This window comes from Mauremys mutica, chromosome 10 (assembly GCF_020497125.1).
Source record: "Mauremys mutica isolate MM-2020 ecotype Southern chromosome 10, ASM2049712v1, whole genome shotgun sequence".
Classification (NCBI taxonomy): domain Eukaryota; kingdom Metazoa; phylum Chordata; order Testudines; family Geoemydidae; genus Mauremys; species Mauremys mutica.
Genome location: NC_059081.1, coordinates 3,144,520 through 3,168,691, shown reverse-complemented (window position 1 = coordinate 3,168,691; position 24,172 = coordinate 3,144,520). Strand labels below are relative to the sequence as shown.

General features: G+C 63.5%; 1 protein-coding gene across 4 annotated transcripts in view; it reads right to left on the bottom strand.

The window, feature by feature from the left end:
• Positions 1-17,035, bottom strand: part of TNS1 (tensin 1) — a 267,429-nt gene extending 250,394 nt beyond the window's left edge. For 2 of the 4 annotated variants that reach the window (XM_045031936.1, XM_045031937.1), the window contains exons 1-2: positions 16,834-17,035; positions 4,790-4,904 (exon numbers count right to left, since the gene is read on the bottom strand). In XM_045031936.1, the coding sequence (XP_044887871.1) occupies positions 4,790-4,904; positions 16,834-16,914 (196 nt within the window). In that variant the 5' untranslated portion in view covers positions 16,915-17,035. The remainder of the gene's footprint in view (positions 1-4,789; positions 4,905-16,833) is intronic. The other 2 variants (XM_045031938.1, XM_045031939.1) reach the window with 1 other exon arrangement.
• Positions 17,036-24,172: the final 7,137 nt, after the last annotated feature.

Below are 24,172 nucleotides of genomic sequence, written 5' to 3'. Positions count from 1 at the left end.
TCCCCGGTCCCGCGGATTCGGCGGCAGCCTGCGGGAGGTCCCCGGTCCCGCGGATTCGGCGGCAGCCTGCGGGAGGTCCCCGGTCCCGCGGATTCGGCGGCAGCCTGCGGGAGGTCCCCGGTAGAGTGTCCCCTGTAGCTTGCTGCCCCAGGCACGCGCTTGGCGTGCTGGTGCCTGGAGCCGCCCCTATGCGGTACATACACAGAGTAAGAGAACGTCTCCGCCCTGCTGACAATCTATCTACACAGCCACGACAGGCAGGATGTGATCCCCAGAGGGACTAAGTAACCGGCCCAAGCGCCTGTGGTGGACCAGGAATTTAGCCTTGATCTCCTGAGTCCCACTCCAGTGCCTTACCCACCAGGCCAGGCCAGCCTGGCTAGTGCTGTGGGACATGACAACGTCCAGGGTGGGCAGCGCGACGTCCCAGGCCCCACGGGCAGCACGTCCTGGCCCACGGCGAGTGCCACGGACCCTCTTTTAAACCCTGGCCCCGGGTTTCTCACTAACCAGGCCCTGCACCTGCTGAAGGCAGATTCCTCTTTCCTCCCGCTGGCCAAGGGAGCGAGCAAAGCTCCAGCCAATCAGCGTGTGCCACTGGCATCTGGGGGGGCGGCTGGGGGAGCCGGATCATGCCCTGGGCAGTGCCAGCTTTGGAACTGCGACCAGCTGCTTGGCACAGCTGCCGGGCAGGAGCGCTGGGAATTATGCCTATTTCAGGGTCAGCTAAGCTCCGGCCCTCGAGCACAACACATGCAGAAGTTAATCGCGCCATCTACTGGCGGAAGGGTAGAATCGGGGTCTTCTTTATTTGCATCTTCTTCCCCCAGGGCATTATGGGAGAAGAGGACAAATCATTCTTATTGCTTATGCCAACTATGTCAAGCTGAGAGGCAGGTGAACAGGTGACTGATCCTGGAGTCTTTGTAGGTGGCCTGTGTTTGGGATGGGTGGATAGCAGTTAAATCGTAGTCACCACAACATGCAAAGTCCTGGGAAGGGGTTTCCAGAGGTGCGGGAACAGTGTATGACTGTGCAGAAGGTTGAGAGGCGGGAAGGGACGTCTTGTCTTGTTACTTTAGCAAGCTGCTCGTTCAATTTATCATGTCCCTGCGTGTCTAAAGCCCCCTTGCTGTGGGACCCCTTTGGACGCGGGCAGCAGGAGGCTGTTGGTGAAACGTTTTTCTAAGGATGGGGAAAAACATGACTTGCACAAGGGAAGGAACACGCTGCTGGCGCCTGCCTAGTTATCACCCAGCACTCAACACTCCCCTCTCTGCCACAGGTCAGAGTTACTGTCCCTCTTTCACAGCTGGGGAAACTGAGGTACGCGTGGAAGTGACCTGCCCATGCCCGTAGGACAAGCCCCGCCCTGGGTCTTCTCTTCCTGCGTTCCAGTCCCGACCTGCTTGGCCGTGTGCTGGGGGACACCCGCTGGTACCCCGCCCCACGCCCACCGCTCGGACACGACAGGAAAACAAATAGTTAAACTGGCTACCGGGGGGGCTCCCATCAAACCCATGTGTGAGCTCCCCCTGCTGGCTTCGAGGCAGCACTGAACATGCCAAGGCCCCAGTCCTGCCGTCGGGGCTCTGTGGGGTCCAACCAGGAGGGTCGCACCGGGGTAGGATTGATCAGGGTCTGACCTGGGCCATGGGGACGGCGCCCACCCAAGGGAGTAAGCCACAGAGCCATGCTGGCTTCCCCCGCCTCGGGGTGGGGGCAGTGACGGGGCTCCTCTCCCTTCCTTACCCCTTCTCTGATCTCCCCCAGCTGGTGCCAGCTGGCAGTCGTGCTGCCCGCTCCCACCTCCCAGGGCTCCTGCCCGTCGCCCCAGTGGGCAGCGGTGCTCTGCTCCGGGCAGGACCAGGTCCCTAAATGCAGCGACGGATCCCAGCTGGCCGCTCAGCGAGGGGGCTGCGGACACCCCTTGCCATCCCATAGCGCCTTCCCGCTGGCGAACTCCCAACACTTCACCAGCAGCGGCCGGAGCAAAGAGCGCTAGGCCCAGGCATCGCCTCGGCCCTGTTCTGAGAGCTCAGGGGAGCCGCTCTGCACCCCACGCACAGGGGGGCTGGAGCACACGCTGGTTTCTGGGCCTTGGAGCGAACAGACCCAGCTCGCTGTGGCTGGAACCCCTGAAATGTCACGGTCAATCCCCACCTGGGGCATCGTGTTCCCCAGAAGCCTCATGGTGGGGTGAGGCTGCGCCGGGCACCGTCCTGGCCCAGGGAGCCCGAGGGACCAGCTGTGGGGCTCTGACGGGCTCCGAGATCAAGGAGGGGGGGGGGGTGAGTTGGGGTGGGACCGGGCTAATGGGCGGGTGGGGGTGAGCAAAGGAAAGCCTGGGCTGATTCCCCAGCAAGGGGCACTGGGCGGGGAGCAGCCCCCTACGGGAGAGGGACTGTCTGGCTGAGGATGGGCCCCCCCGGAACAGGTCTGAGCTCCGTGACCCCCTGGCGCGAGCCCAGACCCACCCCGCAGCCCATCGGTCACTTGAGCCCGAGGCGTCTGGCCTGCGTTACTGTGCCATGGGCCCCACCCCCGCGGAGACCCCCACTGGGCACCGATGCCCCTGGGGGGACCCTGGAGGCTGGCGTTCCCGCCCCTTTGTCCCCGTGACCCGAGGTCTCTTACCCAGCGTGACGCTGGTGCAGGACGTGGGCGCCCATGGGACGCTGTGCGGCTGTTCGCTCTCCCCCAGGCCTGTGGCCTGCATCCTTCCTGCTGCCCCAGCACCTCGGAGAGGGGTCGTCACAGACAGGGGCAAAGCAGGAGTCGGGGTAGCACCGGGCTCGCTCACAGCTTTGGGGGCTCAACAGGGTTTTCAAAACGCTCCCCTCCACCCTGTCTTCCGGGGGGATTTTCCCCTGCACCCCCACTGGTACCCAATGCTACACGGGGCAGTGGCACCCTGGGGTTCCCAGGACATGGTGTGTGTGGGGGGGTAAACCCTGGCTCCTTTTCCCCTCTGAGTGCTGCAAGGAGCGGCTGGGACTCTCTGCCTGGGGCAGGGCAGGGCTGGGCTGGCAGGTGGGGGGCAGAATCGGAGAACGCGTCAGCCTAGAGGATCTTGTCTGATTTACATAGGGAAAGTAGCATTCCCGCCGCGGCCTGTCGCCCCAGCAGCTCAGGGCCCTCTGCCAGCCCCCTGCCCGCCCCCCCCAGCCGCCCCCCTCCAGCCTCTCCACCCTCGGCTCCAGGGAAGCGTTTCACACCCCCAGCCGGGTCTGTCCTGTAGACAGCAGCCCTGCGCCCCAGGAATGGCCCAGGCGAAGGGCGCCCCGAGCAGAGACCAGACACCCGCCCCCACTTCTAACAAGAGCTGCGTCTCAGCACCCCCGTCTCCAAGATCTAACTGCCTCCGCAGTCAGTCACCTGCCGGGTCTCCGCACGAGGGTCTCCAGTGCAGCCCCCTTTATCCAGCCCTGGCCACGGCCCTCCCTGATGCAGGGACTCGGAGTGCCACCCTGTGGCCAGCCAGGAGAACTGCAATGGCACCACACTGAAATCAGCCTCTGCATCAGAGGACAGGCGAGTAGCTAACGTGACACCAACTTTTACAAAAGGCTCCAGAGGCGATTCTGGCACTTACAGGCCGGCGAGCCTCACCTCAATGCCAGGCTAAGCCATTGAAAGGATGGTAAAGAGCAGAATTACCAGTAATGTAACTAAACACAATCTGCTGGGGAAGAGTCAACACGGTCTGTGTCAAGGGAAATCACGCCTCACCGATCTATTAGAATTCTTTCAGGGGGTCAGACGTGGCCAAGGGGATCCAGAGGATCTAGTGTACCTGGATGTCCAGAAAGCTTTTGACCAGGTCCCTCACCAAAGGCTCTTAAGCAAAGTAAGCATGCGTGGGATAAGAGGGAAGATCCTCTCATGGATCAGTAACTGGTTACAAGACAGGAAACAAAGGGTGGGAACAAATGGTCACTTTTTACAGTGGAGAGAGGTAAATGGGGGTGTCCCCCAGGGTCTGGACTGAGACCAGCGCTGTTCAACGTATTCATAAATGACCTGGGGAAAGGGGTGAACAGCGTAGTGGCAAAGTTTGCAGATGATACAAAATTATTCAAGATAGTGACATCCAAAGCAGACTGCGAAAAGCTACAAAAGGATCTCACAGAACTGGGCGACTGGGCAACAAAATGGCAGATGCAATTCAATGTTGATACGTGCAAAGTAACACACATTGGAAAACATAATCCCAACGCGACACGGACAAGACCGGGGTCTGAATGAGCTGTGACCACCCAAGAAAGACCTCGGCGACACCGTGGGTAGTTCTCCGGAAACTTCCGCTCAATCTGCGGCAGCCGTCAAAGAGGCGAGCGTGCTCAGGAGGAGGAGGAAAGGGACAGGAAATCAGACAGACCGGGGCGGGGGGGAGGAGTGAAGGCTCTGTGGGTTGAGCATTGGCCTGCTAGACCCAGGGTGGTGAGTTCAATCCTTGAGGGGGCATTTAGATGCTCCCAGGCATGCAGCAGGGCCCCGTGGGAGTCTGGCGCCAGTGGAAGGAGACTGGCAGCTCCGGACACTGATGCCCCCGGGTCATCCCGCAGCAGAGGCAGCGACGGGGGAAGCTTCCCGCGTGCCCCACCCCAACGGAGTCGCTCCCTTAGTCCCTCTGATCACACCACCAGCCTGGCTGTGAACCCAGCTCTGGGCTCTCCTCCACTGGGAACTGGGCTGAGACCTCCCCAGCTCATCTCACGGGCGGCCGCCACGCAGCACCAGCTTGGCTCAGTCCACTCCCCGGTCGCGCTGGAGCCTGTGAACTCACCTCGGCAGGTGCTGCCCTCCCGCGTGATCGCCTGCCCGCAGATCCCACATGGCTTCACCCTCTTGAAGCTCTTCACCGTGAACGTGTGGGAGGAGGGGGCCTCCAGGTCCTCGGGCTGTGGGGGCACAGAGAGGAGAGCGGTCAGTCACCCACGGCCGGGCTCCAACCCACGGAGCCCCCCTCCCGGCCCCCGCTACCAGCAACGGACTGAGCACCATAGACACCAGAGTCCCAGCGCTCTACCTGGCCTTTGCCCCTGCCTCTGGCAGCTGCCTCGGGCAAGTCATTTCACCACCCTGTGCCTCAGTTTCCCCTCTAGTAGCGGAACGGATTGGCTCCCATTCCAGCAGAATCATCACAGTTCCTCAGCAGGTGCAAACTGGAGCAGCTCCCCTGGGGTGAGTGGAAGATGCTGATTTGCACCAGCTGCGCATCCGCCCCCCGCCCACCCCGTGCTCAGGTGAGAGTAGAGTCTGACCCCCGGCGGGTTAGATCGATCCCAAGAATAAGAAAAAGGCAACACCACTGAACAGCAGGGTCCCAGGGACTCGCTTGTTTCTGCGGCACAATTAACCTGTGGAACTCGCTGCTACAGGAGGAAAAGATTACGGGCCAAACCCTCAGCAGGTGTAAATGGGCATCGCGCTAGCTCTGGGGAATCGCTCCAACTCCCAGTCACACCCCTCCCCCCTGCTCCGCCAAACGTGCCAGGACTGGCAGCAAACTGGGGGCAAGGAGGCTGCCTTACGCACGCGCGTAGCGCCAAGAAATCAGGACGGATCCCTTTAAACAGCCTGTGGGCCCCGGGCGGCGCTCAGTGTCCCACGTTCCTGCAGCTCCTGGACGCCAGGCAGAGCAACTGCGTGTAGTTCTGCCGGTGCCCCTCACTCCCGAACCGCAGCCCCTGCTAGCCCAGCCCTGGGCTCCCCCACAGCTCTGCCGGTGCCCCTCACTCCCGACCCGCAGCCCCTGCTAGCCCAGCCCTGGGCTCCCCCCAGCTCTGCCAGTGCCCCTCACTCCCAACCCTCAGCCCCTGCTAGCCCAGCCCTGGGCTCCCCCCTCCCCCAGCTCTGCCGATGCCCCTCACTCCCAACCCGCAGCCCCTGCTAGCCCTGCCCTGGGCTCCCCCCTCCCCCAGCTCTGCCGATGCCCCTCACTCCCAACCCTCAGCCCCTGCTAGCCCAGCCCTGGGCTCCCCCCTCCCCCAGCTCTGCCGATGCCCCTCACTCCCAACCCGCAGCCCCTGCTAGCCTGGCCCTGGGCTCCCCCTCCCTCAGCTCTGCCGGTGCCCCTCACTCCCGACCCGCAGCCCCTGATAGCCCGGCCCTGGGCTCCCACTCCCCCAGCTCTGCCAGTGCCCCTCAATCACGACCCGCAGCCCCTGCTAGCCCAGCCCTGGGCTCCCCCACAGCTCTGCCGGTGCCCCTCACTCCCGACCCGCAGCCCCTGATAGCCCAGCCCTGCCCCCCCCAGCTCTGCTGGTGCCCCTCACTCCCGACCCGCAGCCCCTGATAGCCCGGCCCTGGGCTCCCCCCCACCAGCTCTGCCAGTGCCCCTCATTCTCGACCCGCAGCCCCTGGGCTCCCCCCACACCCAGCTCTGCCGGTGCCCCTCACTCCCGACCCGCAGCCCCTCTACCCAGCTCTGGGTGTCCCTGGAGCTGAACCGACCAGTTAAGACGCGTCCGTGCCAAGCCTCACTGCGATTTCGTGCTGTGACTAACGGAGTGAGATGGGACCCCCCCCCAGCCACAGCAGAATCAGACCCCAGCTCCCCCTGGGTGGGAAGCAGGAGCCCTGTCCAGGCTGCTGGGCTGCTCCCGCTGCCTCCGGGGGCTGCTGGAGACACTGTGCTCATTAGCATGCCGGCCCCTTTGCACGGGAGGCTCCGTCTGCGCCAGGGCCGATGCAGAATAGGGGCTGGCACCGTGTGCCCGGCTTGGCAGGGCCGGGGCCAGGACACAGGAGCCGCGGCTCATCTGCATTCAGATCCCACCTCACCCCAGGCCCGGGAGGGGGGCTCCGGGGGCATCTCGCTCTCAGGGCCCCGATGCCTCGATTCGGAGCCTTTCTAGGGGACCAAGGCGCAGGGAGCCTAGCCAGGGCCCCGGGGGACTCCCCGCAGCAGGGACGGGGACCTGCCCCAGAGACAGCCCTGGCCCCACCCCCGGGCAGGCCAGTGCCTCGGCTCAGCACCGCGCTCTGCGCCAGAAGGCGCCAGGGCCCTGCCGAGCTCCCTGGGCCGCTGCCCGCCCCGTTTCTATTGACAGAGGAGCCGCCCAGCAAGCCCCTCCCACAGGCCTGGCAGCTCTGGGGGGCGGCTGCCCTAGGGGGTCAGACCCCCAGCCCCTGCCCCAGCTCCAGCCTAGGGCCCAGCGAGGGCGGTTCTGCTCTGTGCCGCAATGAGGCCCCTGTCCCCCTCGCCTGCCGTGCGTCCTGGGGCAGAGCCTCGGTCGCCCCCTCGCTGGCGCCCCCCGGATCTGAGGGCTCTCGGGGCAGCTCCCCTCAGCGGCTCGTCACCGGACGGGTATCGCGGCGGAAATCGCCAGGTCGACGCAAGCAAAACGTTTAACGGGAACGTGCCTGTTTTACCGACGCTTCACCCCCGGTGGCTGGGTGCTGCCAATGGCCCGGGGGGCAGGGCAGGGCTCCCCGCGGGCAGGGCGCCGGAGACACCCAGCTTCCAGCCCTGCCCTGGAGCAGGCAGCGCTGGGACGGGAACCTGGGTGCCCGCGGAGAGCCCGGCTGGAGGGGGCGAGGGTTCCTGCCTCCTGCCCCAGCACAGTAACCTCAGCAATGGGCCAACGCGGAAACCTTAGAATCGTAGAATATCTGCGTTGGAAGGGACCTCAAGAGGGGTTTCGGCCCAGCCGATCCCGGCTAACCCCCGGCCTCAGCTGGGCCCGGCCGATCCCGGCTAACCCCCGGCCTCAGCTGGGCCCGGCCGATCCCGGCTATCGCCCCAGGGACTGACTTGGCTGCAGGGTGAAGCGGGTGGATCAGCAAACAGCCCCCGCTTGCAGAGAGAAGCTGCAGCCTGGGCTGTTTATTTAAGCCGGCCTGAAGAATGAGGCATTGTCAGGGCGATAAACCCTGCGTCTGGATCCCAGGCTCCTCCCCGTTCCTCCAGCCGCCCCACGGCCGCCCTGCAGCCAGCCTGCGAGCCGCCCCCCCACCCGGCACCCACCCTCCCCGCGCCCAGGCCGCTGAGCCGCCCCCCCCAAACTGGGCCCTCCCCAGCACCCGCCCTGCGAGCCGCCCCCCCCAAGCAGAACCCTGGAACTGCCACCCCCTAGGGGCTGGCACCCGGCCTCGCCCAGGGAACCAGCTCCTGCCAGCAGGCCTGGCTCGGGCCTCGCCCAGGGAACCAGCTCCTGCCAGCAGGCCTGGCTCGGGCCTCGCCCAGGGAACCAGCTCCTGCCAGCAGGCCTGGCTCGGGCCTCGCCCAGGGAACCAGCTCCTGCCAGCAGGCCTGGCTCGGGCCTCGCCCAGGGGGACAGGCCAGGTGCCGGGGGGGGACAGTAAACCAGACTCTCGGGGAGACGGGTCAGATCACGCAGCCCTTCCTCGGGCACAGAACCGGGCACCAGGGACCCATCCGCCCCCACGTGCCATGGGGTGCTGAGCCCTACCCCGGGAGGCAGCTCAGACTCTCTACGGGGTCAGAGGGTGCTGGAGGTAGCCTGGCTCCCTGAGAAGGGGGGTGGTTATGATCCACCACCACCCCCGGAGCTCGGGCCGGCTCGAGGCGCTGACCCAGGGACGTCAGCCCTGCGCACGGGGCCAGGTTAGGAACCAGCCACTCAGCTCCTGTTCCTGCTCATCGCATTCCCGTCCCCCACCCCCCGGGCTCTTACAAGGGCCAGCTGCTTGCAGCTGCCTCCAAGGAACATCCCAAACCTCGACCCCCTTTGCTCCTTCCTCGGGGCCCCAAAGGGGCTCGTTCAGAGGCCGGGCGGGGGTGAGCTCGGCGCCCTCCCCAGCTGGGTCACGTGAATGTCCCGGGGCAGCTGAAGCAGCCAGTGGCCGCCGGAGCCGGCACTGGGGGATCTACTCTGCCGAGCAAGCAGGAGTCCCCCAGCCCCTCCTCCCCGCTGGGGAAAGTCATTAAACCAAACGAAATCCACCCGTTCCTGACACCCAGAGCCCGAATGCCCACCAGCGCCAGGCCAGGCCCCCACACGGGCAGGCATCAGAGCTGGGGGATGCGCTCTCTCTTCTCCAGTGGCAGTGAGTTCCACAGTCTGAGACAGGCCTGGCTCCTGCACTCAGCAGCTCCCCCTACTGGGTGAGAGTGTCCCTGCCCCGGGGGGAGGCTGAGGAAGGAGGCCGCTCTCAGGACTGATCCCCCAGGTCAGAGACTTTGCCTGGGGCTCTGCCTCATCGGGAGCCGGGGCAGGGGTGGGACGCCGGGAGGATGGGCTTCCGGCACCTCGTGTTGCTGGACGGATGGGCTGCTGCATGGGGAGTTGCTGGAGCTCTCTCTGGGCACCGTGGCCTGGGTGGGCCAGGGCCAGGTGCGGAGAGGACGGGGTGTTCTGTGGGCACTGGTAGCACAGAGGCCCCTGGGGGCCCTTTGCCGGGTGAGGGCTGGCTGGGAGGCGTCGGGAGACCACTGGGCTGGAAGGAGAGCACCGGCACAGGGCACACGGAGACCAGCGGGAAGAGATAAGAAAGGGGCTACCACCCACCAGCGAAGGAGAGCACCATGCCCACCGCCCCTCCCTACTAGCCCAGATCATGACAAGGCTGCACCTCTGGCCCCCTGCAGTGCTGGGCATTACCCCCCCACACACACACACCGTGCCGAGCTGCGCGGGCGGCCAGGCCTCGTAGCCCCCAGGAACACGCTCTTTCCATCCCAGCTAGGGGTGGAGACGCCGAGAGCCAGCAGGTGACCCCCAGCCCACACCCTGGCTCCCCACAGCTGGCAGGGACCGGACCGGCTGTGCACACAACCCAGCTGCGGAGCTCAGGCCCCCTTGGGCAGGGGAGAAGGGCAGGAGCACCTGGGCAGTAAAGCTGCTGCGAGGGAGGCCGGTTCAATCCCCCCGGCTGTGCCCTGTGTGACTATGGGCACGTCCATGCCTCACTCTGTGCCTCAGTTTCCCCAACTGTGCAATGGGGCCGACAGCCCTGCCCTGCCTCACGCGGTGGGGAGCTGGGAAGATAAATACAGCAGAGAACGCGAGGCTGATGATGGAGCCAAGCGCAGGCCAAAGGCTTCTCGCCACGGTGCCCCCTGTGCAGCCCTTGGGGGCCACCCGCGTGGGCTCCCTCGAGCCGCCGCTTCCGGGCCCCCGGGGGATGGGGACACTCTCCTAGTCAGAGCTGGGGCAAGCCCAGCGCATACGGAAACACCCTGCGCCCGCCCCAGCCGCGTGTGAGCTGCTTCCTAATCAATGGGGGGGACCCCCCTCCCCGCAGCAGGAGCGTGGGGCGTTCGAGACCTTCCCATGCAGCTTAACTCCCACCCTCCGCCTGGGACCCAGACACAAAACGAGCCCCCAGCGGGGACGGGGCGGGAGAGGGGATTAGCTTGTTTGTTTCCAGCCCAGCTCCTCTCCCTCCGGCGCCGGGCCCAGCCCCGGCTGGGGGGCCTGGAAGGACCGGGGGGGCTCTCGTGCAGAAGGGGGCAGCCCCCCGCAGTCACTGCCCGGCAGGGATCGCAGCCCAGTGCGGCCAGCATGGGACGGGCCCCACCTGCCGCCCACCCTGGCCCAGGGGCCCTGCTCATCTCCCCGGGGGAAAAGCTTCACGCCAGCCACGGAGCCGGGGGGGGGCAGTGCCCGCTCCCGTCCCCAGCTGGATGCACAAGCCACACCTGCGTCTCACAGCTGCCAGGTTCTGGGCAGCTCCAGGTGGGGTCTTTTATGCAAATGGACCTGTGGGCTAATTTACATGTACAAACTCATTTGCATGCACCCCACTCTTCCAGCTGGCTGGGCATGCATTGGCCTCCCTGGCAGCCCTGGGCGTGGGGCTCGCCTGCAGCACCAAGGCTGCATTCGGCTCTGGAAACAGCCTGCTGGAAACCGGCGCCAACGCTCGCGGCGCGGGCACCGCCGGATCCGGATCGGTCACATGGCATCAGTGGGGCTCCCCCATTCCGGGGCAGCTAGATGGGGAGCGCTCTGGGGCCGGGGCCGTCTCTTGTTACTGCCATGCACAAGGGACCCCCCAACTTCAGACGACAGCGCCCCCCACCCATCTCAGATGGGTCCCTGCAGTGCCAGGCATAACAAGATCCCCCTGACCTTAGATGGAGTCTGTGCAGCCCTGGGGCCCCCCGATCTGAGCCAGGACCTCTAGGTGCTGCCACCATACACCTAAAAGCCATTACCTGGCTAGGCAGCCGGGGCTATTTCATCCCAGCAGCCTCCCTGGGTGCCCTGGGCCCTGCAAACAGTGAAAGCCCCAGGCCAGGGCTCCAGGCTCGGCGAGGAGGGACCCCGCTCCCCCCCGCCGCTGGCTGAGCAAGGGTCTCCGAGCCCCCTGTGCCTGGTGAGTCCCGGCGTCTCCGCTCAGCGACAGGAGCCTGGCGTCTCTTTAACCCTGGCGTCCACGCCGAGCGGCCGGGGGCGGGTTTGCCTCTTGACCTCGTCAATTACCCCTTGGCCCCGTGCCCTCGCCCCTTGGGAGCACGCGGACAGCTGAGCCGGGGGGTCTAGGAGACGCTCCCTCACTGGGGGGAGGCAGGAGCCCAGCACAGGCTCCCCCGGCCTCGCTGGACCCAAACCTGGCTGGGGCACGGCTCTGCGCTCAGGGGTGGGAGGCTGGGCAGGAAAGAGACCTCTGGGCCTGGAAGCTCAGGAGCCAGCCCAGCGCCCCGCAGCTGCCCAATCAGCAGCATCAGGGCAGTTTAATTGCTGTCTAATTAGCAGTGATTATCCTCATCCTGCTCCCGGTGGCATCAAATGGCAAAGTGCTCTGCAACCCACAGAACAAGTCCCGGCACCAGGAGATGGAAGCCAGGGATTCCCCTCCCCAAGTCTGACATGACGACCCACCCACCCCCATGCTGCACCTGGTGCCCGCCCCTCCAGGCATCGCCAGCAGCCCCCTGCGTGGAGGCAGGGAGCCAGGGACCACCCAAGACCACCTCAACTCAAGGGCCCAGGCAGTTTTGCACATTCAAGACCCCATGGTGGTTTTTTTGTAGGACAAGGTGTTCTATATACCCTAGTAATCAGCCCAGCAGTTCCGGTCTGCCTCCCTGAATCCCCCATGCAGTTTTGACTGTTCTTCCTCAGTTCCCACCCTACTGTCGCACAGTGTTGTCGTGTGCTGTTCAAAAGCTGCCGTGCTCCACCCCAGAGGCGGCTGTCTTTCAGAGACAGGTGAAGCAATGGCCACAAGGCGGAACCGAAATTGAGGAGAGTGGCAAAAGCTTCTCCTGTGGTAGGGCCTGAGCAGCAAAGGCTGCCAATGAATTGGGATCGGAACAAGGGCTGGGCTTCCCTGCGATTTCTGCCTAGGCAGAGCCAGGGAGAGGGGCTGGGGGTGGCTTTAAAGCAGCAGGATGGCTGCAAAGGACTGGGCAGCAGTAACGGCACAGCTCGGAACCGGCCGTGGGGCTGCGGGAGGTCGTGCAAGCATTAGGCCGTGTTTGGGTGAGGAAGGAATTAGGGGGCTGGCAGGATGCAGAAGGCTGCAAATGATGCGCCTGGGGCAGAGGCCATTCGCCAGCCCGCGCCGGGGAGAAGCCCCACTGGGCGCACACTCAAATGAGCTGCTTAGGATTTGGCTGAGCATTCGGAGAAGCCGGAATACAGGGCCATTCGGGGGGATCTCGCAGGGCCGCTCTCCCCTCGCTTGGGGACACGACGGGCAGCCTGCAACCGCACACCTCTGCGAGCAGTTCCAGGGCCGCGAGCGTCCCAAGCCAACCCCGGCCTCTCTCCGCTCCCTCCCGCTGCGTCGATCGCAGGCAGAGCTAGGGCAGGAAAACTCCGCCAAAGGGAACCGTCCCTCCGCACTAGGGAGGACAGGCCTGGGGTGCGCGTCTGGGGGTGCCAGCCAGCTGGAGGGGATGAGCTCCAATCCGTGTGTGCACAGCATGGGCGGGGGAGGTCTCTGCTGCCCCCTGTTGGAGGGAACAGCCCTGATCTGTGTGTGTGTCCATGTGTCCCTGCCGCAGGGGATGTCCCGGCTTGGGGGCGCACAGGCTCCAACAGCCAGACTCAGCCGGTTCACATTTAAACAGGGTCTTTTGCTTCCTCTCGTCCCACCTGCCTCCTCCACCCACATTATCCCGCAGACGCACTGACAGTCATCAGACAAGGGGCACACTCTGCCCTCCAGCGCCATGGAGAATCATCCGCCCCCGCCCCACGCACCCCAGGCCTGACCTCCCTAGTGCAGAGGGACGGTCACCTCTCGTCTCCCGCTGCAGGGACTTCGATGTTGTCCCGTTCCCAGCTTATCTAGTAGTGAGTCACCTGCAGCCAACAGCCTGGCATCATACGGGGCTGGTGGAGAAAGCGGTTGCCCCAAAACACGGCGATCGTGCACTTCTGCCCTGGGGCGTCGTCCCACCTCTTCACTGGGACACCGACTGCGCGCTAGACAACAAGTGTCAACCACCGATCACTGACCCAGGGTGCAGAGGGCCCCCGAGACCCCACTGTCCCTTCCCGGCTCTAGGGGGCACCAGCCCTCCTCACTTCCCCTCTTCTTGAGCTAAGCCACAACACAGCCAAAGCAAACCAAAAATCAACCCACTGGCCATAGCAGAGCGCATTGCTCCTTTCCCACGATGCACTGGGAAGTGAACCCCAGTTCTGCAGGGAACTTGGCTGGAGGAGCACAGGGTGTAGGAGGGACGAGTTTGGAGGAGGCACCAGGCAGTCAGTCTGAGTGCACATGGCTGGAATACCGACGGCAATCGCAGCACCTCTGTCAATGCTTCTGTTAGGTTTCACAGGCCTGGAGTCCTCTCCCATTATTACCCAGCACACGGAACAGGAGGAAAGGTGCTAATCTAGCTAATCCCAGTACTGGGGTCTCCTCCAGGCATCTAGCTCTCAGCTGCCCCATTACTGCCCTCATCCACATGGGTGCTCTCTGCTTCTTGCCAGGCGAGCACAGCCGCCCGCCCGCGTGCCCCCAACGCCGCGAGCTGTCACGCTAGGTTTTATTTCTAATTGCTTAAGATAAGGTGGCGCAAAGCAAAGCCAGGCCTTGGCTGCAGGTGACTCACTACTAGATAAGCTGGGAACGGGACAACATCGAAGTCCCTGCAGCGGGAGACGAGAGGTGACCTCGCTAAACTCCCTCCTTCCCACCCATGCCCCAAAACATCGACACAACGGGCCTCCCAGACGGGCAAAAGCAAGGGAGAACTGTGAAAAGATAAAGCAAGTAGCAGAGCCAAAAATAGAACCCAGGGCCCCAACTCCCCATCTTTTATTCTGACCATTAAAGAGCACTCCACCCCAGATCCAGCCATACGTGGAAAAGAGGGGGCATTGATAGCAACATCTCTGAATGAGCCATTATGACATGCAGACAACTGATAAGGGAAGCTAAAGGTATTGGCTAGTTGAGTTAAAGATAATAAGGCGAACGTGTGATTTCAATCTATCAGGAACAAAAGAACCTAGCTGTGGTCTAGGTTGGAGACTAGAGCAGGATGGTAGAATTGTCCCTAATAATACAGACAAGGCAGAAGTGATCAGTAACTATTTTTGTGATGTATTTTGGAAGGAAGCAGTTTTCCCTCTACTTTTCACCACACTCCCGCTGCTTTAAATCCTGCTTGGCATTTTCAAAGGTCCAGAAAACGGGCCGTCCCAGCCAAAGAGAGCCCCTGAGATCAGGGATCTATGCACGGCCGAGCTTAGCTGCTGTGAGGCTGGCTGGGATAGTGGCTAAGGCAGTCAGGACGCCTGGGTTCTATTCTTCGCTCTGCAACTAGCTCTGCTGGGTGATCTCGGGCAAGTGCCCCTTTCCCCTCCACCCTCTGTCTTTCTGTTCAAGCTCTGTGGGGCAGGGACTGTCTCTCCTTTGGCCCGCGCCTGGCACAAGGGAGGTTCTACCGTTGGGTGCGTCAGAAACGTAGATCACACAGGCCACCTCTTCCCAGGCTTCAGCTCACTCAGCTGTCGAACAGCTCGAAGAAGATTTTGTCCTTCCCCACGGGAGCGGCAAGGTCAGACCCCAAAGCGCTCAGCGAGGCCACGGTCGTGCTGCGAACCCACGGCCACTCGGATCCTGCCCCAGCCCGCGTGCATCTCCTCGCTAGCAATGGAGGTCCTCGAGAACCCGCCGAAACCCCAGCGCGCCCAGAGGTGGACCCGCCCCACCAGCTCCAATGAGCCCTACAAGGGGGTGACAGTGGAAGGGACGGGGGTCCCAGCACAGGCAACGCCCCAGAGAGAGAGATCAAGGAGACAGAACCCACTCTAAGAGCCGCCAGCCCAGCCCGCCCCGGCACGGGTCCCCAGCGTCCCCTCTCAGAGACGGCCCGGCGCCCTCTGCGCCCCAGCTCGACCCCCAAGAAGCAGGACTAGACCGGTGCAAAGAGCTTTCCCTCCCTCGCCAGCCCTGACGTCAGCAGCGGGTTATTCATTAGCTCGTTAAAGAGGTGGCTGGGGGAAGAAAGCTCCAGCCCCCATTCTAGCTGCAGATCTCTGCTGTCGTGTCCCCGGTTCTCCTACACTTCCCCCCCAGTTATCCCTGGACTGTGACCACTTCCAAATCCACCTGCCCCGGCGGCTGGTTCCTCCCCCTGAGGTTAGAACAGGCCCCAGCCTGGCTGGAGACTGGCCCGGGGGGAGCTTCCCCGGCCCCTCCTGGCTCTGCCAGCCCAGGACCCCCCCAAAAGCATTTCCACGGCAACAGGGCCATGGTGCTACCAGGGGGGTTACTGGAGGGCCCGGGCCGAGGGGCTCTGGGAAGGATGGGGCGCTTGTCATGCAGCCGTCGTCCCACGGGACAAGAGCCTGGTGCCCCCCCTCCGTCTCACCAGTGGTGCGAGTGGGACTCTCGCTGGAGGAGGGGGCTGCTCTGGGGTGTCTGGGGGGGACAGAGAGGAAGGGAGGGGCTGCCGGGGGCAATGGAAGAGACAGAGCAGAGCTGTGGGGCAGCGACTCTCCGGTGGGTCTGGGGCCACGGCCGGGCTCCCGGGCCCGTCGGCAAGAATAAAACAGCGAAAAACCTGCCCCCTGCCCCTTCATAACCCCAGGTCCCCCCCCCGATCTGCACACACCAGCTCAGCCCCACAGCGGGATCTGATCCCATCCCCCCCAGCAACCAGTCACCCAGCCATCCCCCGCCGCCTGTGGCACTGGGACGGGGGGGGACGGACTATCCCTCCCCCAGCCCCCTACAGCCCACCGAGACACTGCTGAGCTCCCTCCAAGGTTGTGGGGAGGGAAGGAAAGAGCAGGGGCCCCCAGGGGGAACACCACCCCCTCCCCCCTGAAACGCAAAATCAGGTGCCCAAAAAAGTGATGCTGGAGCAGTTAGCAAAGGAACGGAGAAAAGACACGAGGGGCCGGGCCCAGCCCAAGACTTTCCCTCCCGCCCCCAGCAGGGCTAGCTGGCTAGCAGCCCCGGTAGCCACATGCTCCCCGAGAGCTTCAAGAATTTCCACGCAAAGCAGCCTGCAGAGGAACCCCCTTCTCAGGTCACAGCGCCGCTATCCCCCGACCCCCACCCCCCTCGCCAGTCGGGGCTGCAGACACTTGTAACCAACTCTTGGCAATCAAGCCATGCACTGGCCTGAGCAAGGGGGGTGAGAGAAACAGCCCCCCCCCACACTCCCCTCCAGCTGCCCTGCTGGGAACTTCAGTCCAAGAGACCCTAAATCAACCCAGCCTAGGCCGTGGGCTCAGCCCCCGCGATGGGGAGCATGTCCCGTCCCCCGTTCCCCAGCTGGTGACTGTACAGCGTAGGCGGGGGGGGCAGGGATTTCCTTACCCCCCCCCAAGTGCTCGCAGCATTGCCAGTTTAGGCGTTTGCCAGCCCCCCTGTCAATTCAACACCCCCCTCCCCGGGGAAGGGCCTGTCCCCAGGCAAGGTCGCGCGGCTTCCACCTACCCAGAGCATGCAGGACAAGCAAACCCAGGTCATCCTGTCGCCGGTTCGGGCCCCCGGCAGGCTCAGCGAGACCGACGGCATGGCAGCCCCGGGCACGGGGCGGCGGTGGGGCGGCTGGGCCAGACCCGCCGGAGGAGATGCCAGCCCATCCCTCCGGCAGGCAGCATCCGAGTGTGTGTCTCGGCCGCTCCACTAGTCCCTGCCTCCTTCCCCCGTCACTCCAGCTTTTTTCTTCTTCTTGGGTCAGTTCCTTCGCCTCCGAGGAGGAGGCGGTGCCTGGAGGAAAACCCTGCCAGGCGCCTACAAAATCCTCCCCCGGCCTGGCCCTTTTTTAAAGAACCCAAGCGCCCGGATTTCCCCAGGCATCTGCCAGCCCCATCTCCCCGCTGGCACCCCGGGGAGGGGGAAACCTGCCCCCAGCAGGGCAATTTCCTCTCCACCTGCCCCACCTTGGACCTGCCAAAGCCTCTTTCGCTCTGCAGGGCCGGGATCCGGTTCCCAGCTCAGCCCCCCGGCGCGTTGGCTCTGGCCCAGCTTGGCGCTGGGAGAGATTCGTCTCCAGGCTGTCAGCAAAGCGCGGACTTTGCTGGGTTTCAACGGGCCATTTCCCGGCTCCCTCCCCCCTTGGAAAAAGTTAGGAGGGGGGTAAAAAGGTGCCAGCCTGAGACCAAGGTCCCCCATGTGCCCCCGGAACAAGGGCAGACTTTGAGCTGCCCACAGCACGCAGCCCCCACGCAGAGCCTTGGGGGTCGAGTCTCTGCAGCCGTCCAGCCCTTGGTCTCTCAGCGGGACTGGCAAGAGAGGTGCCACCAGCTGGGGTGGAGGTCGGGGGACGTGGGCACCACTCCAGTGGGCCCATGCAGCCATCAGATGAGAACCCGCTTTGGAACGGGCCACCTGGCGCTGAGAGATGGCTGGGTCCCCTCACTGCCAGCCCCCCTCACTGCATAGCTGGGACACCGGCCCCCCCGCCGTGACAGGCGGAGCCCTGGAAAAGCCAAGGGCAGCGCCAGGCAGGCTGGGACACCGGCCCCCCATTCCAGCAAAGCCGGGCACCGTTCTCCGGCTGCACAACGACCGGCTCCTGCGCGGCTCCCCCAAGCCAGGCCCTCTCAGGAACGGCTTCGCCCTGGAAGCGCGTTTTCCCCCAAGGTCCGAGCCAACATTTGGTTCCCATTTCCTTCCACCAACACACCCGCGTTCGCTCCCATCCAATTTCCACATGTGCCTGGGCCCGGAGAAGCAGGGGGGCCGGGGGCCCTCAATGAGAGGGGAGGGGAGGGGAAGGAGGAAGCCGTTTGGGGTTAAATGCTGCTAAGGTCGGCCCTTTCCTGCAGCCCAGGGGTGGGGGGAGCTGGGGGACGCTGAGGGGGGCTCAGCCTCACACCCAGAGCGTGGGCTGGTCCCTCTCCACTGTCCTGCAGCTGGGGGCGGGGGGCCCCCGCTGGGCTCTCAAAAGCCTTTAATCCCCCCTCAGCCCCCCCCACACCTTACAATGAACTTTTGCCAACCTGCCGGTGCCAGCAGAGCCTTTATCGAGGCCCGACGCCAACCCCAGCCCCACGGGACGCCGGCTCCCCGCCCCCCAGCACCACACCTGCCCTCACAGCTTCAGGTGCACCCGGGCTCCAGCGGGAGCAGATGTGCCAGGATGCCCCGGGCAAGGGAAAGCCACTGGCCCATGCCAGGGAGACTCCCCGGAGCTCCTGTCCTCAGCAGCTTGCAAACACCAGGTGGGTGGAGAAACGCCGACTATCTGAGTCCGCATGTGCCCGCCTCGCCCCAAGCACCCTGGCTGCCCGGTCCCTCAACGCTCTTCTCCAGAGGCGGGCGCCGCCCAGGCTGCGGGGAGAGCGGGCAGCTCAGAGGAGCCAGGAATGGGGCAGAGACACCCCCCCTTTGGGGCACTGGTTCAAAGCCAGCCTAGGTCATCTCCAGCTGCTTCCTAGGGGGCACATCCCAGCCCCAGGACTGCGGCTGCAGCCACAGCCAAGAGCAGCTCCCCCGCCCCAAAGATGCCCTGGCTGGGCAGCGGCGTGGCCTCTTCATGGACCGTGCCCGCTCCCCCTGGCGCCCCATGGCCTGCCCGCTGCTTCCTCCCATGCAGAGCGCCCCGGGGTCAGGGGGCCGTACCCTCAGGTGCCTGGCAGATACCTGGACATCACCTGCGCCCAGCCCAGGAGGCAGGAAGGATCCTGGACGCGCCCTTGGGGTCCTCTCTTGTAGGGGCGCTTCCCAGCCCCCACCCCAAGGCCCCCCCCGGGAGCCGCCTTGTTGCCAGGGGTGGGGGGAGAGAGGCTGCGTCACCAGGCCTGGGAGAGCCGGAAACCAGCCCACACCGTGCCCGTGGGGCCAGCGAACTGGCATCGCTACCTTGGCGCACACCCCCCCCTCGCCCCCTTCTCCGCTCACACATCCCCTGCCCCCCAACCACCTCACACATCCCCCCTCAGCATCCCCCCCCGTCCACCCTGCACCCCCAGGCCCTGCTAAAACACCCAGAGATCCGCCCCTGCCCGCCTCCCCTCTCGCTGTGCCCCAGCCCCCGTCACCCCCCCCCCGCGCTCAATAGGATCCCGCGACAAAGCCTGCGAGCGGGGCAGGGCCGGCCGAGCCCCTGCTTGTGTTCCCCAGACAATGCTGCCTTTTATACGGGGCCGCGGCAGCCGAGAGCGGGACGGGACCACCCCGGCTCCCGGCGGCCTCCCCCGCTGCCTGGGAACACGCAGCCCCCTCCCCGCCCCGCGCCGGGCCCTGCACAGAGTCCCCCGCCCCGCGCCGGGCCCTGCACAGAGTCCCCCGCCCCGCGCCGGGCCCTGCACAGAGTCCCCCGCCCCGCGCCGGGCCCCTTTCCCCGAGGGCAACCCTGGCTCTGAGCCGGACGGGATCCATCCGCCCCTGCCCCTCCGGGGAGGTGCTGCAGGAGCAGGCAGGGGACACCCCACAGGCCCCGGAGCAGCGCCAGGAGGCTGCAGAGGGGGCAGGGGACTTTGGGGACCCGTCCGAGAAGGGCTTGGCTGAGAAGCCATGGAAGAAACGAAGCAGTAGCGTAGGGGCTGCAGGACCAGGACCAAAGAGGGAGCCAGGACATATTGGGGCGGGAAAGCACCAGGGTGCCCACGGGGAGGAGGGGGGCGGATGGGGTAGGGGAGGCTAGGACGCGTGGGAAGAAACGACCTGCCCTCGGCTCTGGGGAGATGAGGCGCTGGAGAGACCGTCGCCCCTGAGGCTCTGCCCAGATACCAGCCGAGGACCCCGGCCAGCAAGAGAAGGGGCATCGCTCAGGGCAGGCAGAACCACAGGCTCCAGGGTCTGAGAAGCACCCGGAAACGAGGGGGCTTCCCCCAACTTTCCAGGCCTGAGCCAAAGCCAATGGAGAGGCTGCTGCAGGCTCACGGAGGAGCTGGCCCCCCAGGACCAGGCTCAGGCGGGAGGTCCCTGGAGCTGGCTGGGGGATGATGCTGGGTGGGCTCTGGGCACGTGACTCATGGCGAGTATGGAGTGACCAGGCGTCCGGTTTTCAACGAGAACACGCGCTCAAAAAGGGATCCCGGTGGTTCTTGTCAGCACCTCCATGCCACGTGGCTCCCGGGAAGCAGCATCATGTCCCCACTCCAGCTCCTATGTGTAGGGGCAGCCAGGGGGCTCTGCACACTGCCCCCGCCCCAAGCGCCGCCCCTGCAGCTCCCATTGGCCGGGAACTGCGGGGGCGGCGCCTGTGAACAAGGTAGCACGCAGAGTGGCCTGACCGCACCTCCGTGTAGGAGCCAGAGAGGGGACATGCCGCTGCTTCCAGGAACTGCTTGAGGTAAGAACCACCCAGAGTCTGCACCCTGACCCCCTCCTGGGCTCCGACCCCCTGCCCCAGCCCTGACCCCCCTCGTGCATCCCAAACCCCTAATCCCCAGCCCCACCCAAGACCCCGCACCCCCAGCTAGAGCCCTCACGCCCTCCCACGCCCCAACCCCTTGGTCCTAGCCCTGATCCTCATTTCCGGCCCCACCCCAGAACCCACACCCCCAGCACAGAACCCCTCGGCTCCACCCCCCACCTGGAGCCCCCTCCTGCGTCCCAAACCCCCAGAGCCTGCACCCCCAGCCGGAGCCCTCACCCCCTCTTGCATCCCAACCCGTCACCTCGGCCTGGAGCCCCCTCCCACACTCTGAACTCCTCATTTCTGGCCCCACGCTGGAGTCCGCACCCCCTCCGCCAGCCCATGAAAATGAGCAAGTGAGGGAGGGTGGGGAGAGCAAACAACAGAGGGAGGGGGGATGGAGTGAGCGGGGGTGGGGCATGGGGGGGCCCCAGGGGAGGGGAGGCAGGGGCAGGGCAAGGGTGTTCGCCACATACCCCACCTCGATCTGGGCACCGCTTGGGGAGAGAGGCCCAAACCAACACCCTAGAGTAGAGGTGGGTAAACTACGGCCCGTGGGCCACATCCGGCCCACAGCACCCTCCTGCCCGGCCCCTGAGCTCCGGCCCCAGGAGGCTACCTGTCAGGGGACAGGGGGGTTGGATGGGGCAGGGGTCCCGGGGAGCAGTCAGGAAGGAGAGGAGGGGTTGGGTGGAGTGACGGGGCAGTCGGGGCAGGGGTTCCGGGGGCTGTCAGGGGACAGGGGGGTTGGATGGGGCAGGGCTCCCGGGGGGGCTGTCGGGGAAAGAAGCAGGGGGGGTTGGATGGAGGTCGGGGGCCAGGCCATGCCTGGCTGTTTGGGGAGGCACAGCCTCCCCTAACCGGCCCTCCATACAATTTTGGAAACCCGATGTGGCCCACAGGCCAAAAAGTTTGCCCACCCCTGCTCTAGAGCCAGTCTCCCCTCCAGCCTATGGGGAGCTGAGACCCGGAGCTGAACTCCGCAGCCCAGCCACATCCCTCCCGACGGGCCATCCGCAAGTCTGATAGACTCAGACTGTAAGGTCAGAAGGGACCATTATGATTGTCTAGTCTAACCTCCTGCCCAACGCAGGCCACAGAACCTCACCCACCCACTCCTGTAACAAACCCCTAACCTATGTCTGAGTTACTGAAGTCCTCAAATCGTGGTTTAAAGACTTCAAGGTGCAGAGAATCCTCCAGCAAGTGACCCGTGCCCCATGCTGCAGAGAAGGTGAAAAACCTCCAGGGCCTCTGCCAATCTGCCCTGGAGGAAAATTCCTTCCCGACCCCAAATATGGCGATCAGTTAAACCCTGAGCATGTGGGCAAGACTCACCAGCCAGCACCCAGGAAAGAATTCTCTGTAGTAACTCAGATCCCACCACATCTAACATCCCATCACAGACCACTGGGCATATTTACCTGCTGATAATCAAAGGTCAATTAATTGCCAAAATGAGGCTATTCCATCATACCATCCCCTCCATAAACTTATCAAGCTTAGTCTTGAAGCCAGATATGTCTTTTGCCCCCACTGCTCCCCTTGAAAGGCTGTTCCAGAACTTCACTCCTCTGATGGTTAGAAACCTTCACCTAATTTCAAGTCTAAACTTCCTGATGGCCAGTTTATATCCATTTGTTCGTGTGTCCATACTGGTACTGAGCTTAAATAATTCCTCTGCCTCCCTGGTATTTATCCCTCTGATATATTTAGAGAGAGTCATCATATCTCCCCTCAGCCTTCTTTTGGTTAGGCTAAACAAGCCAAGCTCTTTCAGTCTCCTTTCATAAGACAGGTTTTCCATTCCTCGGATCATCCTAGTAACCCTTCTCTGAACCTGTTCCGGTTTGAATTCATCCTTCTTAACCATGGGAGACCAGAACTGCACAGAGTATTCCAGATGAGGTCTCACCAGTGCCTTGTATAATGGTACTAACACCTCCTTATCTCTACTGGAAATACCTCGCCTGATGCATCCCAAGACCCCATTAGCTTTTTTCACAGCGATATCACATTGGCGGCTCATAGTCATCCTGTGATCAATCAATATTCCGAGGTCCTTCTCCTCCTCTGTTACTTCCAACTGATGCGTCCCCAGCTTATAACAAAAATTCTTGTTATTAATCCCTAAATGCACGACCTTGCACTTTTCAATATTAAATTTCATCCTGTTACTATTACTCCAGTTTACAAGGTCATCCAGATCTTCCTGTAGGATATCCCAGTCCTTCTCCGTGTTAGTAATACCTCCCAGCTTTGTGTCATCCGCAAACTTTATTAGCGCATTCCCACTTTTTGTGCCAAGGTCAGTAATAAAAAGATTAAATAAGATTGGTCCCAAAACCGATCCCTGAGGAACTCCACTAATAACTTCCTTCCAGCCTGACAGTTCACCTTTCAGTACGACCCGTTGTTTTCTCCCCTTTAACCAGTTCCTTATCCACCTTTCAATTTTCATATTGATCCCCATCTTTTCCAATCTAGCTAATAATTCCCCATGTGGAACCGTATCAAATGCCTTACTGAAATCAAGGTAAATTAGATCCACTGTGTTTCCTTTGTATAAAATCTCTGGCCCGGTGCAGAGCACAGACCCAGCCCAGGGATTCCTGCATTGCGCCCAGGGACCTTGAGTTTCTTCCCTAGGGAGGAAACAAATGGAAAACTTGGGACATCACCAAAAACCTTACAGAGACGCAGGCTCCCACCCCGGCACCTCCAGGCTTCCCCCGTCCCTGGCACTGCTCCACCACCTGAGAGGCTGGTTTCCCCGTTGTCCCCATAACTCGGGGGGCCTGGTGCGGTGAGGATCCGATAGGCTACAGCTCCGGGCAGGGATAGCAGAGTGTTTTGGGAAAGGCCTGATGTGGTGCCACAGCGGCTCACATGGGGGGAGAACGGTGCTGTGACTCCGGTGCTGTGGGTCCTAGTGTATTTGAGACACCCTGCGGTACCCGCTGCCGTCCCGACGCCCTGACCACCCAAACGGTTTTGCTCAGCAGAAAACCAACAAAATCCCTTTAGTTCCAACTGCAGTTCCCAGCCCGAGCAGCTCAGGTGCTTTCGGCGTGGATCCAAACCTCCCTTCCCGCCTCTGGCTGGCACCCCGGCTTCCTCCCCTTCGCTGTCAGCTTACAGCTCCCAGGGCCTGCGGCTCATTAAAGCTCTTTATCGCCCCGTAAGAGCTTTTACTGCTGGCGTCTCCCGCGCTCCCCTCCCATTTCCACCCCAAGAGTGCACTACCCAGCAGAGCCGGGCTGCCAACCCTCCAGGATGGCCCTGGAGTCTCCAGGAATTAGAGCTTAATCGTTCATTAACGATGATGGAACCTCCAGGAACACAGCCAACCAAAACTGGCCATGCTAGCTCCCATCTTCTCCACCCAGCCGCCCTCGTTCGGATCCGCCGCTCCCCGTCCCTCCGGCCACGTCCACACTACAAAATGACGCCCGCCTGACTCAC